This window comes from Oryza glaberrima, chromosome 2 (genome assembly GCF_000147395.1).
Source record: "Oryza glaberrima chromosome 2, OglaRS2, whole genome shotgun sequence".
In the NCBI taxonomy this organism is placed as follows: domain Eukaryota; kingdom Viridiplantae; phylum Streptophyta; class Magnoliopsida; order Poales; family Poaceae; genus Oryza; species Oryza glaberrima.
In genome coordinates this window covers 17,450,010-17,465,763 of record NC_068327.1, presented here as the reverse complement: position 1 = coordinate 17,465,763, position 15,754 = coordinate 17,450,010, and the positions used below count along the sequence as shown (strand labels likewise).

At 41.0% G+C, this 15,754-nt stretch overlaps 1 protein-coding gene across 1 annotated transcript; it reads right to left on the bottom strand.

Moving 5' to 3' along the window:
• Positions 1-1,217: 1,217 nt before the first annotated feature.
• Positions 1,218-5,670, bottom strand: LOC127763298 (uncharacterized). Its single transcript, XM_052287952.1, has 2 exons — positions 5,346-5,670; positions 1,218-3,858 (listed from the first exon to the last, which is right to left on the bottom strand). The coding sequence occupies exons 1-2, from the start codon at positions 5,359-5,361 to the stop codon at positions 1,751-1,753; spliced, it is 2,124 nt and encodes a 707-aa protein (XP_052143912.1). The 5' UTR covers positions 5,362-5,670; the 3' UTR covers positions 1,218-1,750.
• Between the last annotated feature and the right edge of the window lie 10,084 nt (positions 5,671-15,754).

Genomic DNA, 15,754 nt, shown 5'->3' with positions numbered 1-15,754 from the left:
ATGTGTGATGTGTGAATGATTTTGTGGATATGATTTTGTGATTTTGTGAATGATTTGTGATGTATTTGGGGATAGAAAATGCAGCTTGATGTATTTGGGGATTTTTTGAATGATGTGTGGTGTTCGAATGATTGGTGGATAATATGAATGATTTGTGGGGCTCGAAATCATGCAAGCAGCAGGAAAAAAAAAGAAAAAAAAGAACATTGCTCCCGGTTGGTAACTTCAACAGGGACTATAGTACTTGTAGGTAACTCCAACCGGGACTAAATATTCATTTTTAGTCCCGGTTATTTCAACTGGGACTAAAAATGGGCGTTTTTAGTCTCGGATTTGTAGTCCGGGTTGTATAACCGGGAATATAGGAGGGTTGTGAACTGGAATTAAAAAGGGTTTGTCCACCAGTGTAATACCGACTTTTCACTCCGAAAATGCCTTTTATTTTCAGAAAGATGCATATGCTCGCACAGGGTGAAGTACCTTTTTACAGCAAAATCTGCGAACCTCACTGAAATGAACTATGTGCGCTGCGTACAAGTATTTCAAGTACTCAAGAACATCAAAAGGAATTCAATACCATGGAAAATTATGCTACTATTAATCATTACTCCCTCCGTTCTACAGTAGTATATGGCACAACCACCCTTAACATAAAGATAAAAAAACAATTATTATCATCTTCTAGATTAGATCACCCTAATAAATATAATGCATACATCCAATAGAATTAGAGATCTTGAAGATGGAGGATTTAAAAAAGTAATAATTTAATGAAGAAGAATTCCTAATTAATTGTATGCATATATATGCCATATATTATAAAACATCTAAAATAAAAAAAGGTAGTTATGCCTTATAATATGGAACGGTAGTTGTGACTTATATTATAGAACGGAGGGAGTAATTAACAACAATGATTCTATTGCTCATTGTTGGAAAAGGTGTAGGGAGCTAGCAAACTTCCAGAACTGTAATTATGAAACCCAACTAGTCAAGCCAAGTTGCCCCCGAAAATAAAATAAGATACACGTACAGTTGAATTCTATTCGTCACGCCATTAACTGAATCTCCAAAGAAACAATAATTTGTCTGCATATCCAGATTATCTATGGCCTGAAATTCTCACAACAATATATGCCCGTCAGGTAAAAAACCTGCTCCTTAGCACATAAGGGGAACAACTCTTTTTTTTTTTTTTTGACATTTCATCGAACATATCAACACCCAGCAGTTGCAGCCTAGCATGATTGAAGTTTGTACAGCTGAACAAGAACAACATTTACAAGAACTAGGTGCACTTGGAACATAGCACCCGCAAAATAATTTAGTCAGAACAAAATGCTACTCTGCCACACCACCTCTAATCACAAATCCATTCTGGAACAATTTCAAAAAAGCAAAAGGACCAAAAATTGATCAACTATACCACACACTCGAGACCCAAAGAAAAGCAAAGACTTAAGAGGAGCACTCGCCAAAATAAATCATGTTGCAGATATCCTCAGAAGATCTCTACTGCAGTCTTGTGCAAAGGCGACACCATTTTCAGAAATCCAAGTTGAGGATATCAGCAGCAGATTGTGACTATGGAAATACCCTTTAGATGAAATGGAGCAAGATGGAGGGGGATACTAAGTTATGGACCTTTTACGAGACAGGCGAATAAATTATCTACAACAACAATACAGGGTATGGAACGACCATTCTTGATCTTCCATATCGTACTTCCGCACTAACATGAGCTGCAGTACTAACTTGATGTATCAATCTCCTTGCCATGATCTTCATTGATGGTTCTTCGTAACCTTCTCAACCATATCTCATAGTCCATCGGATATGGGGTTCCACAAATGCTGTCAACATAGTCTGCAAAAGCTTTCAGCACTGCTGAGACATCACCCAACTTCTGCTGTATAACTCTCCTTGACCAGGATGTCTCCCTCCATTGAAGTGCACCTTCAACTGAGTCAAGCTCTGGGCAAACTCCACCACAACAAAAGAATAACAGATAAATTAAGCTTTCTGCATCAGATGCTGCACATAGCTTGCCTTCCTGTAGAGCAAATGTAGATGAGAAGAATAAATTCATTAGAGGCCGATCCCTGTCTTCTAAGATAGCATGGCCCCATCCAATAAGTACAAAATATGGATGCCTTGAACCATTGCTCACACGGATCACATTCTCTGGCCGGATATCACCATGACGGATTCCTGCAGATGATGCAGCAGCAAGCGCAGACAAACAGTCATGACAACATCTCAGAGCGTCCTCAACACCAAACAGCCCATTACGAATCAGATTTGAAATAGTTTCACCAACTGGCGAGGTGACAAGTATTGGAGTACTGCACCATGGATGGCCACAACTCCCACTAGAGTTAGGCTTGTTACAAGGGCCTGGATGGACGACACGTCCAGAAGCAACCATCTGTGGGACATATCTACTTGAAATGCCTCTTTGCTTCATCAAAGTAAGTACTTTGGTCTGCCTTTGAACTTGATACCAAGAATTCATATCTTCCCATGCTGGCTCCAAATGAGAAGGGCTGGAGCCTACATACAACAGATGGGTTTTGGTGGGTTCTTCTACAGGAGTAGCACTATAGATAGGAGGTTCGCTGTCTGTAAGAATATCATTGATTTGAAAACCCTTCTGCCAATCAGCATCCTCCATCAATACAACAGATCCTACCTCAAGCTTCAAAATTTCCTTTGGTTTTACATTAACAGCTCCCTCCTCTTGTACTTCAACAATTTCAGGAGAATGACTTTGCTGCTGGAATCGAAACAAACCATTTGTATTAGCTTGCCTGCCAACCAAATGTCTTTCTGATCTTCGGCTCTGTAATCGGGAACTATGCTCTGTAGCTAGTTCATCAAGAGAATACTTTGGTGCACCACAGAACTGGATCATTGAATGGAAAATTGCAAGGAGAACTTGAAGAGTCCCAATGTCGCCCCAGTTAGCATTGCCAAGTTTGTTCCATACGCGGTCTATGGAAGAAACTGTGATTTGTGCATGCTTTTTTATCCACTCTGCAGCAGAGTCATAAACATTGTTCAAATCAAAATCAAGCTTGTTCAGATCACCTTGGACATTTACCACTCCTCCAAACTGTGAATCAACAAGAAGGACGTAAACACAATCTGAATTTTGAAGAACTGTGGAAGACCTACTAAGGCTTCGAGAAAGTAGAACACGCAAGGCAAAGAATAGTGCCTCCCCCAAAACAGCCGGAGATGGCTGTTGGTCATTCTGCCCCGAAAACATTCCAATATCAGGTCTCAACAAAGCCAGTACAACAATATGATCCCACCTTCCTTGTGAATGCTTTAAACTCTTCAGCAATACAGCCGTTGCACAAACGCCATCAAGTCTCCCACTGCTAATAGCCTTCTCAGCAGGATAAAATTTGGAGCTTGTGCTGTGTATACAGGCAACAGAGAAAGGCATCGATTCATCAGGGCCCCAGAAAGTTTCCCACAAACCCTTAATACTTGCATGAAGAAAATCTTCCAAAGCAAGATGTGCAGTAGCTTCAAAAATATCTGATGTTGAGGCATGAAGAGCATTTGGCATCCGTACTAGCTGTTGGAAAGTAACACCTTCTATAGCATAGTCAAAATTTTGTAGTTCACTTAGGTCAAAAGGAACATCAAAAGCTGGCTTCTTGAAACCACAGTCTTCACTGTGCCCAGAGAACCAGTCCTCTAGGCTTGATGTCAATAGTTCATTGTCCACAAACTTCCGGAGAAAATCTTTACAGATAGAAGATGATGAATTCCTTTGTCTACCATGTGATGAAACACTAGACTGTTTTGGTCCTGATGCGTCTGATCCACGATCAGGAGATTGCCCTGCCAAATGTCATTAAAAAAATTGTCAAAAAATATGTTACAGTTGGACAATAGGGCTTCAAGAAATTTTAGGTTTTTAGTTAAGTACAGGTCAGTAGGTAACAGAAAGTAAATGATATGATCAGCAATTCAGCATTGAAGTTTAGATGTCCCATTGGTTAGTGCTACATCATGCAAATGAGAAGCAATCAAACAAATAAATTTCAGGTAAAGAAAGGGCACGGCTTCCCAGTTGAGCCAGAAAGTTAAATGTACAACACATTGTGCACATCAATTTTTGTATTTTACTTTAAAGTACCAACAAGCAAATGTATAATAGAGAAGATAGAAATTTGTATATGGACAAAGTAAGAGCACTCATGCTCAACGTATCTACAAAATGGATTTCTCAAGTTGATATATATTCATCAAATTAACAACAGATTCAAGAACTACTGTTGAGATGATTTATTAACCAAACAGAGGCAACAAGTGCACAAAAATTGGCATACTGATAATAAGATGTAGTGTACAGAAATTATAGATGGCATCTTCACTTGAGTATAACAAAGAACAAGGTCTTGTTTGTGCTGTTATGTGATTGTAACACAGAAAGTTCTCCTTTGAAGCACAGGATTGAAAAAAACGGAGGATTTGGAAAAACACAGGATTTTGAAAGGAATATAAGTGCAGAACAGATGATTGCAAAACACAGGAAAAAAAATACAAGAATGGTCAATTTATTAGGGCGCAGGAAAAACGCAGGAATCGGATGAGAGAGATAGACTGCAAAGGAAATTTTCCAAGAGGTTAGAGCTCTTGCTAACTTTCCTTCAAAATCTCTATAGGAATTTCAAAGGGAAGGATAAGATATCCTTTGTTTCAAAGACCTTCATAGATATTTTTCCTATAGGATTGAAATCCTCCAAATTTCCTATGTTTTTCCTACAAATCAAAGGGGGCCAACTTGTTTGTAATGTGAAATGCACAACACTTGTAAGGCTCAAAAGAGCTTATACGATGTCTCCTGGGGCACCATTTTTGAAACTAATCGTACAAACTGATGTTTTCCTTGTCTCCCACAGAATAACTTGAGCTAAATCATTATCTTAGTTCTTGCGCTCCGAGCGTCTAAAATGCGCCTATTGGCCTTGAAGTTCAATTGAGTGGCAACCCTAGCACTGAATTAATCCTACTTTACAAAACTAGCATTCCTTATGTTGAATTATAAACAACACACATAGACCAAGGAATTGAATAAATTGACTATATTCCCGCAAAAAAAAAGAATAAATTGACTATAAGCTACTAGTCTTCACAACAAATTGTTCCCTTATTCACCCCTGAAAGCCAGGGCGATCCACACCGCAGCCGCGTGCTCCGGCTGAGTGCCGCCGCCGGGGACGCGGAGAACGTTTGTTCTCGAGGCAGCACAGCACAGGCATACATACTACTACTAAATACGGAGAGAGAGAGAGAGAGAGAGAGAGGGAGGGAGGGCGGCGGACCTCGCTGCGACTCCATGTGCGGGGATCTCCAGAATTCAGCGTCGCGGTGGCTAGCCGGATCTGCCCCGACGCTGCGCTACCCACCCGCAGCGAGGGACGAAGAAGACCCAAGACCAAGACGACGAACCCCAACTCCGCCGCCGCCGCCGCCCACCGGCAGATGGCTCGGATCCCCGGGGCTCGCGCTCCCCCCCAGCCCTCGGCGGCGGCCCTGCTCCACCCGCGATGGCCGGAGAGCGTGGGGGGATTGGGGATCTGGGAGGAGTAGTCCGAGAGCGCAGCGCAGCAGCACAGCTCAGGGGAGGTGGACTGAGGCGTGCGAGCAAATAGCCCGTGTGGCTACCGTGCGGGGGGGAGTGGGGGGTGAGGCTGACACATGGGCCCAGCGGCGGCGGCGACCCCCCAACCTCTAGGGTTTCCTGCGTAAAATACCCCCGGGGTACATCAGTAAAACTGTCATAGTACAAGGGCTAGAGTGAAAAAAAAACCACGATCACATAGTAGCTCGGTCCCAAAATATGCGCAGCCATGAGTTTACCGCTCCAACTTTAATCGTCCATTTTATTTAATTTTTTTAAAAAAAATAAAAAATAAGTCATGCATAAAGTATTATTATATTTTATAATCTAATAGTAATAAAAAATTAAATAAGATGAATGATTAAAGTTGAACAAGGAAAAATCATGGTTGCGCTTGTTTTGGGAGCGAGGGAGTAGTCACAAATGGCCAAGCGGAAAGCTGCGCTCTTTCGCTATCGGCTACTGTGTATTATTAACGTTGTTGTTATTATTATTATCTTAAACCAAAAACTAAGCAACGTATCCCAGCCTTTTGCTAGTGTCCGGTGTGCTTTCAGGTGAGCTTTTGCTCGTACTTACATATGGGCGATTAAGAATTGCAAAGCTGATCTCTCGCTCTGTTCATCAGAAGCATTTGAGCTGGCCGGGCAGTGTGTGTGTGGTCAAGGCAGGCAGGCAGGCATGCTGCTAGCTGTTCCAACAAGACACAATAATGGTATGTGCCAAAAGAGAGGCACACTTTGTTGCATGCTTGCTCGCTCACTGCAACAAAAAAAAAAGGAAAAAAAAGGGCTAGGCTAGGTGGTGATCATCTCAAAGTATGCGTGCATGTATACAAGTATATATGCTGATATGCATATGCTCTTGTGTCCTTACCATATTACTATATGTATATAGTATGTATATTGTTGCTTTATCTGGTTCTATAATTCTTCATATTTTAGGTAAGGTTGAAATTAAATAAAATAACTAGAACTTTTACTATATATAGATTTTAAAATATTTGGTTTGAAAACGCTAGTCTTAAAAGTAATTTGATAATATTAAATATTTACTTATTTTTATATGTTATAATAGAAAAATATAGTCAAAATATGTTTAGAACACTGTGTCGTTGTTCAAAATATCAAGAACTACGAAACTGAAGAGGGCAAATCAAAGATATTCCCTCCAACTGTTTTCAAATAGATCACATTGTCGTACAATAAGTGTAGCCAAATCTTAAAAACTTAAATCGTCAATAAATATCAAAGTAACAAGATTTGATATGTGCAAATAGTATCACTAAAGTAAATTTATCTTTAAAAAACACTTCTCCATAGTTAGTTTTTTTTTATCATTTTTATAATACATTCACTACTAGAAAAACGATATTTCATGGCGTTGGCCATACGCGAAAACCACCAGTAAAAATATTTCAAGGGGTGGGGGGCTATGGACCGCCAGCGAAAACCGATTTTCGCTGGCGGCCACGCTAAGAGATCCGCCATAAAAAAAAACTCTATTTTTTGAGGTGGGCCTCTTAGCTGTCCGTCAGTGAAAACGTGATTTTCGCTGGCGGCAGGTAGTGAAGACCGCTGAAAAAAATTGAGGCCAATAAATCCACCGTCCGCCCTTATCCTTATTCTTCTCCGTCCTTATCCTTCTCCTCCACCTTCTCCTCCCTCCCTTCTCCCTTCTCCTCCCCCTTCTCCCTCTCCCCACCACCGCCGGCTCCCGTTGCCGCAGCTCCACCGCCTCGGGAGCAGCGGCGGGGCGCAGCCTCTACCTCTCCGCCACATGCCGCCGCGAGCTCTCGATCCGCCTCTCTCCCTTCTCTGTCTCTCGATCCGCGAACTCTTGATCCACTGCCGTGGGCCGTCGCGACAACGGGGGAGGCCGAATCTGCTTCCTCGATGACGGGGGAGGCCGGCGGGCAACGACGACGAAGGGGCGGCGCAGCAACGGCTGGGGGAAGCCGGATCCGGCCGCCGCGACGACGGGGGAGGCCGGATCCGCCTCCTCGACGACGGGGAAGGCCGGCGGGCGACGACGACGAAGGGGCCCGGCGGCGGTGGCTGGGGGAGACCGGATCCGGCCGCCGTGACGATGGGGAGGCCGGATCCGCCTCCTCGACGATGAGGGAGGCTGGCGACGACAACGATGGGGCCCGACAGCGGTGGCTAGGGGAGACCGGATCTGGCCGCAGTGTCGACGGGGGAGGCCGGATCCGCCTCCTCGACGATGAGGGAGGCCGGCGACGACGACGAAGGGGCCCGGCAGCGGCAGCTGAGGGAGGCCGGATCCGCCGCTGCCACGACGGAGGAGGCCAGATCCGCGGCGGCAGCGGCGCGGGGGAGGGGGCGGCGGTGGCAGCAGTGCGGGGGAGGGGGCGGCGGGGAGCAGATCCGGTGCCTCCTCCCTCCCCACTGGCGGCGATGAGGTGGCGACGACAAGAGACCGGCGGCGGCACGAATTTTTTTTGCATGTTTTCTGATGATGTAGATGTTTTGTGCATGTTGTGATGTTTGATATGTGTACATATGTGCTAATGATGATTTTATATTGTGTTTGAATTTGGAAATGAGCAGCCATATGTATATCAATTGGATTTGAATTTTGAAAATGAATCTATTGTCTTTTCTCCAAATCTTCGCTGGCGGCTGGGCAGTTGCATGCGTGTTTTTTTTGTTCCCCAAATAGATTTTCGCTGGCGGCCAATATAACACAGCCGCCATCGAAAATGAATTTTTCTGGCGGCTGGCTTAAGACGACCGCCAGGGAAAATGGATTTTTGCTGGTGGTCAATAACCGCTAGCGAAGATCTTGATCTTCACTGGCCTTTGCTTTGTGGCGGCTGTAAATTTTGCCAGCAAAAATCCAAAATGGCCGTCACGAAAAATGGTTTTCATAGCAGTGATTGTTAAAAATGTAATAACGAAGCATACTCACTGGAAGGGCATGACGGCTAAAAATAATTCACTATTAGCTGCAGATTGAATTTGCATTTCATTTCATAGGGATTGAGCTTGCCCATTGCCGAACTCCCAAAAGAGTATGACCGAAGACTTTCTAATTACATTGATCAGAAATCAAGTACAAAAAGTACCGAAGTTGGTATATGTATGCTATAATACTCCTATAGTACGTACTAGTTTATGCTAATTCCTTCTCAATTTCTCATATCTATCTCTCTCTCTCTTTCACTCGCAAAAAGCACTGAGAAAATTCATATATAGTACAGCTAGGCGTAGCTGTACAGTATTGGACAGTAGCAGCGCAGCATCGCTATCTATCTACCGTTGGTTGGTTTGGGACCATGCTTTGCATGGATGCAATGGTGAGATGGTGACGATGATCGATGATGATGATGATGGGTAGTTGTGAGGTAGCGTGGCATGGCACTCTCTGTCCACATGGGACCATGATGCATATATATGCATATATATTGGGTCATGTGAGCAGCCAAACCAAATTAATTAGTAGTAGTACGACGACTAATCCACTAATTGAGTATGCAAGTCATTAAGAGGAGAATGTGGCAGGGGAATGGGTCCTCGATCTCCTAATAAAGATCACTTCACTTAACTTAGAGCACACGCTTGCGCAACCCATACTATGTATACCATATAAATATAAATATAATATAGTTCCCTACTAGAAAGGAGTCATGTCATCCTAATCAGTACTGCCTCCGTCAAAAAAAAAATTCAACTTTAAGAGTTTAAGTTTTATTCCATACTACCTACTCTCAGCACGTAAAAAGAGAAGTTTTATCCCTTTACTATTCTTTACCTATCCACCATCCTTACTGGAAATGATTAAGGGTATTTTAGTCACTCTTCATCTCCACTAATTCCACCTTGACATGCTATGAGTGGATTTTTTTTTTCGGAAGGAGGACATCCCAACTATCTACTATTTCTATATAACCACTCCAATTAGTTGTGAATTCGTAAAACCACATCATCAAGAATGTTATAGCCGTTAGATCATATTGTGCATCTCAGATATTAACCATCCGATACAATAGAGAAGCTAATAACATGTGCTCCATTCCTCACATTAACTGCAAATGAATCCCTCCTCTATTCATGATGTTGATTGTTGCTCATTGCATGATTAAATAGTGGTACTTATCTTAATGCTCAAATAAACCGTCAAGTAATCACTCGCTCTTTCTCTTCAATAATCTCAACAATTTAAGCACGAAATCTACCTTCATGGCTCCTGCTACCAGGCTGTACTTTAAACATAATTAGTGACACATGGTAAGTTTTTTATATTTAAAATGATATTTGTTGAGGCATAATTTAAGAGTACTTTCGAGATTGAGGTAAGCTCTATCGATGACAATTTTTATCTTTCTAATGCTCTCACTAAGTATGCCTCAACAACTTTCTCATAGTTGATCATCATTATTGCAAATTTTGCTTCAATTCACACACATGTCTTATAAATATGTTATACCGCTCTATCAATTTTTTCGTCCCCTAAAATTTCATCACAACTTCACTTTTATAAATTTTCGCTGCAACGCGGGAGCTTTTGACTAGTTTAATCCTAATCTCAAGTCCCGGTGCGTTCAATCAATGAATGATGGATGGTTCATAAAACTAAAGTTTGTGATAATTATTTGGAGGCACGAACAAATAAATTAAGTATTTGGAAAGTTGAAAAGATAATTTAAAAAGTTTTCTAAAGAATGTTGATAATGAATTTGTTCCTTCTACTTATAAGGTTTTGTTCTTCTCCGTTGGCGACAGTGTCCAGTTCTCCATCCCTAATGAAAACGTAGGCTCTGATTGTAGTTCATTTGGTTCTAAACTTATCTTTCGCTTTGGTTAGATTGTAATCGTCAGCTGTGATGTGAGCGAGATGTAATCGGATGGATGATTGGTCATGGAATTTGATGAGTCTATTTGTGACTTTGAATTTGAATTCAGAACATGGGTGACTATGTATCCTCTCTACTGGTTTTGACTTTGTCGATTATGTAGATTTTCGCTAACTACAAATGAAGTTTTAACAATAGACTAACACATCTGTTTTTAGGCAGGTGTTCTATATAGTTGTCTTGTTTTCTATCAAACTGCGTTTTTTAATATTCAGTAGTTTGAACTACAAACTTCGTAATGGTAATAGTTGACTATAGTTAATTTCTTCAAAGAAAATGCCGAAATAAATTTCTTTATTAAAAGAAAGGTTTTGTCTGCTTTTGAGTTCATCCAATTCCCTGGCTATTAATTGTTTCCTCATTGAGGACTCCTTTTTTTAACCAAAGGTAGGTTTTTCTGCCATTATATTAGAGAGAAGGAGAAAGCAACAAACAAAATATTTACATGCATGTGATTTTTGAAAGAAAAGGAACACATTAATTAAGGAAGAAGAAGTGGATAGCAGAATATCATCGAACAGATGTAAACTGTGGAAAAGAAATTTTCAGAACAAATACTCATTTCAGTATCAAAATCACCTACAAACAAATTAACGTTCTGAACTTTGCAGAGGCCATAAGCTTTCAGATTATACATGTTTGCCTGTTATACTTCTTAGATAGTACTCCCTCCGTTTCTAAATATTTGACGCTGACTTTTTTAAATGTGTTTAACCGTTCATCTTATTCAGAAAATTTAAATAATTATTAATTATTTTTCTATCATTTGATTCATTGTTAAATATACTTAGTTTTACATATTTCACAGAAGTTTTTTTAATAAGACGAACAGTCAAACATGTGCTAAAAAGTCAACGATATCAAATATTTAGAAACGGCGGGAGTAGAATGCCTTCTAGATAAGTCAAAAACAAAAATAACTAATCACTTACTACACATGCTTCTTCTTCGTCGGCTGCGGAGGATTGGGTTGGTAATGTTGCCTAAGCTCGTGCCGGCCGACGCAGTATCATTAGCCGAGTTTTTATAGAATAATTTTTTTTTTGGGTTTACCTTATATATTCTTCTTCAGAGCTATTCTTCATTGCTGATGTTAGAAATCCTGCGTGCGTGCCATGTACTATGTGTGATCTTGTTTGGTTATTCCTTGACTTGTAAGGTGCCCTTACTGCAAAATGGCGAGTTATGCAGTGTCAAGACGAAGGAGGAAAAGGGCAAATGAGCAGATTGTGAGTGTCCGCAAGACATGATTTCGTTCAGTGTTGTGTTCTACGAGTATGTTTTATTGTTGCCAATTGGTTGGAGCTGTGACTTGTGGTGTGGGTAGGAGCAGAGGGTACAATGGTACATCGAGGCGCAGATCAGGATGATGAAGAATAGGGCAGGAGCTTCAGGATGATGAAGAAGAAAGCAGGCTGCTGCTTTGACCGGTGCAGTAACAACTGCACAAGTAGAACATCCACCACAGGTATATGCACTGGAATGTGCTAAGTGCTAACTATGTTTCTCAGTTAATTTCTTTTGTCATCCAGTCGCTAACCCCTGTCTATTATGTTGACAGTGAAAAGCAGTGGGCAAGGCAATGATATGCTCTCATCTCTCAAGTGCAGCATGCGAGAGTTTACTGCTGAAGACCTGTGAACGCTTAAAGCAGACCTCCGTTACCTTTTGATCGTCGTATTGCAAAAAAAAAAAAAGATAATTCCATTTTGATCGTCGCATTACGGTGAGGAGGCAGTGAAAATCCCGGGAAGGACGTTAATCACACTTCCTACCGAACACTGCATGCATCTGATTGGTCAGGTTATGCGGCATGCAAAACTGATGGCGCTACATTCATGGATACGAAACGCTAATGCATGTTTCCGATGCTGATTAAGTGCTCCGCAAGTTTGTCTTGGTATTGATGCACAAATCATATATGAAGATCAATTAGGAATGGAGGAAGTATTCTGCAGAAGTAGCTGCTTATCTTTGCACCAGTATCAGTGCAAATTTAGATCAAAGTCATGACAGTATCTCAATGACTGACTACCATGTAAGATCTGAAATGTCTATATTTGGTCCCTCCAGTCCTCAAATAGTTTAAATTTTCGTCCCTCAGCTCCAATATTTGCCAGAACTCATCAGTCAACTATCAAAACGTCTAAACGTCTAAAAAAAAACTAATATGTGGGTTTGCATGCATGATGTGGTAAAAGACATGGCAATATTTTCTTTTTAGATAATGGAAGCTTTTATTGAACTCAGTCAATTACATCAAGGTGATACAATTATCCTGAGAACACTTTCGGCCTCTGCATAACTAATATGCACATAGCCGAACAAACAAAACCACACTTGAAAGGAAAAAAAAATGACATGGAGTATTGAGGACCATCAATCTAACGACTAAATTGCCACTCATGAACAATTCCTTGGCCATCTCCTCCAAAAGCACAGAGTTTTAAGGACCACCAATTCTAAGACTAGATCGCCACCTATATCCTTGGGTAAATAACTCCTTGACCATATTCTCCAATGTTGACATGCCGCAACTACCATATCCCGCGAACCAGGCTTCTGTAGGATAGCCCATGTACGAAGCCAATGGATAAGAGAATATATAACCTGCAAAGGTGAAGATATGACTTTTTTTTTATCAAAAACCACATTATTCCTGCATAGCCAAAGCGACCAACAAGTAGCAGTTGCTCCTAACAGAACATGTGATTTCAAATTATTATGAATTCCATCAAGCCAGCTCCCAAACATATGCGCTACATAATGTGGTGGAGGAAGTCCAGATGCTGCTTGGATGATGGACCAAATAGAAAGGGCAAAACGGCATTCGAAGAAAAATGTCTAATTCTCTCGTCATTGCAACAAAAACAACAGTTCTTATTGCCTTGCCATTTCCTTTTTATCAAATTGTCCTTCGTTAACACCACTCCACGGTGCAAGTACCAAAGAAAAATCTTAACTTTTAGGGGTATCTTTAATTTTCAAAGACGGTTATTAATGTTGGGAACATTGCTGTGAATTAGAGCTAGATAATGAGACTTCACCGAGAACTCCCCATTTGAGGTTAAGTTCCAATGAAACTCATCTTGCTCCTGAGTTAAATGAAAACCAGTGATGCGCGGTAATAAATTATTCCACGCCGCTAGTTTTGATCCTATAAGGTCTCTTCGCCATGAAAAAGATGGAGGATTGTTTTCGAAGACTTGTGCAACTGTAGCGTGCTTATGCCTAACTATGTTGTAAAGGCAAGGATACTGTTCTTTCAAGGTTGAATTGCCCAACCATTTGTCTTCCCAAAACCTAATTTGGGAGCCATCTTTAATTATAAAGGATCCAAAACGGTGAAAGTCCCGTTTCACCTTCATGAGGCTAGACCAAAAGTGTGAGTCCCCTGCCTTCCATTGAGCTTGAGAAAGAGGTTTATCACCAAGATACTTATTACGCATCAACTGTTGCCAAACCCCTTCCATGGAGAGCAACTTGAATAACCACTTACTAAGTAGAGCCATATTCTTAATTTCCAAATCATGAATTCCTAATCCCCCTTGTTCCTTGGGGCGGCACAGTATGTTCCATTTAGCAAGACGATACTTTTTTTTTTGACCATCACTTTGCCAGTAAAACCTGGAGCAAAAGTAGTCAAGCTTTGTAAGTATCCCTCTTGGTATGGCAAAGAAGGACATCATATACAACGGGAGGCTACTTAGCACCGAATTAATCAATGTTAGCCGTCCTCCGGTAGATAGGAGTTTTCCTTTCCAACTGCGTCTGAGTTTTCCTTTCCAACTGCTTAGACGCTTTTCAAAGCGTTCTACAACCTCCTTCCAATCGGCATTTCTTAATCTCCTATAATGAATAGGGATACCCAGATACCAAAATGGAAATTGACCAGTGGAACAACCAAAGAGTTCCATGTATTCGTTTTCAAAATCTTTCGCTTCACCAAAGCAATATAATTCACTTTTATGGAAATTTATCTTAAGACCCGATAATTGCTCAAAGACAAAAAGCAACAACTTCATGTTACGAGCTTTTTCTAGGTCATGATCCATAAAGAGAACCGTATCATCGGCATATTGCAAGGTAGAGAGACCATCATTAATTAGATGTGGTACTACTCCTGCAATTTGACCATCCTCTTTGGCTCTATTAATCAGTACAGTCAACACGTCAGCTATAATATTAAATAATATAGGTGATAAGGGATCACCTTGACGTACCCCCTTCTTTGTCTGAAAAAAATGTCCAACTTCGTCATTAACCTTTACCGCTATGCTTCCTCCAGAAATGAAAGACTCAACCCAAGAGATCCACTTAGGCGAGAAACCTTTCATACGTAGAGTTTGTAAGAGGAAAGGCCATTTGACTTTGTCATAGGCTTTTTCGAAATCTACTTTAATAATTACCCCATTTAGTTTTTTACGATGTAATTTGTGTACAGTTTCATGAAGGATGACAACTCCCTCTAGGATATTCCGTCCTCTCGTAAAGGTTGTTTGAGAAGAGCTCACCACATGGTCTGCCATGAAATTAATTCTATTTGTTGCGACCTTGGTGAAAATTTTGAAACTGACATTCAAAAGACATATTGGCCTGTACTGTTGTATACGGTTTGCCTCATGAACTTTTGGAAGAAGTGTAATTATCCCAAAATTGAGACTAAACAATGGTAAATCACCCACATGGAAATCCCGGAATAGATTCATCAAATCATCTTTGATGACCTCCCAAAAATTCTGGTAGAACTCCGCCGGGAAACCATCTGGACCAGGGGCTTTGTTGTGTTCCATTTCAAACACAGCTCCCCGGATCTCATCCTCCGAGAAAGGTGCCGTTAGGAATTCATTTTCCTCATTCGTTACCTGCGGAATATCCTCAATTCTATATTCATCTAGTGTGATGGAAGTATCCTCAGGTGGCCCAAAAAGATTTTAATAGAATTTAGTAATATAGGACTTCAATGCTATATTACCTTCTATTTTCCCTTCGTCCTGATCGAGGCAAAAAATATGTTTTTTCCTTTTCTTACCATTGGCAACCATATGGTAATACTTGGTGTTGTTGTCCCCTAGTAGGACGTCAGTAACTTTTGCCCTTTGGTACCATTTGATTTCTTTTTCTCGAAGAAGTCTGGATAACTGATCTCTAGATTGAGCAAGATGCTCTCTCTCACTATCAGTTAATTCCCGTACCTCGGCTGTGATGTCTAACTCATCAATGATATTTTGTAC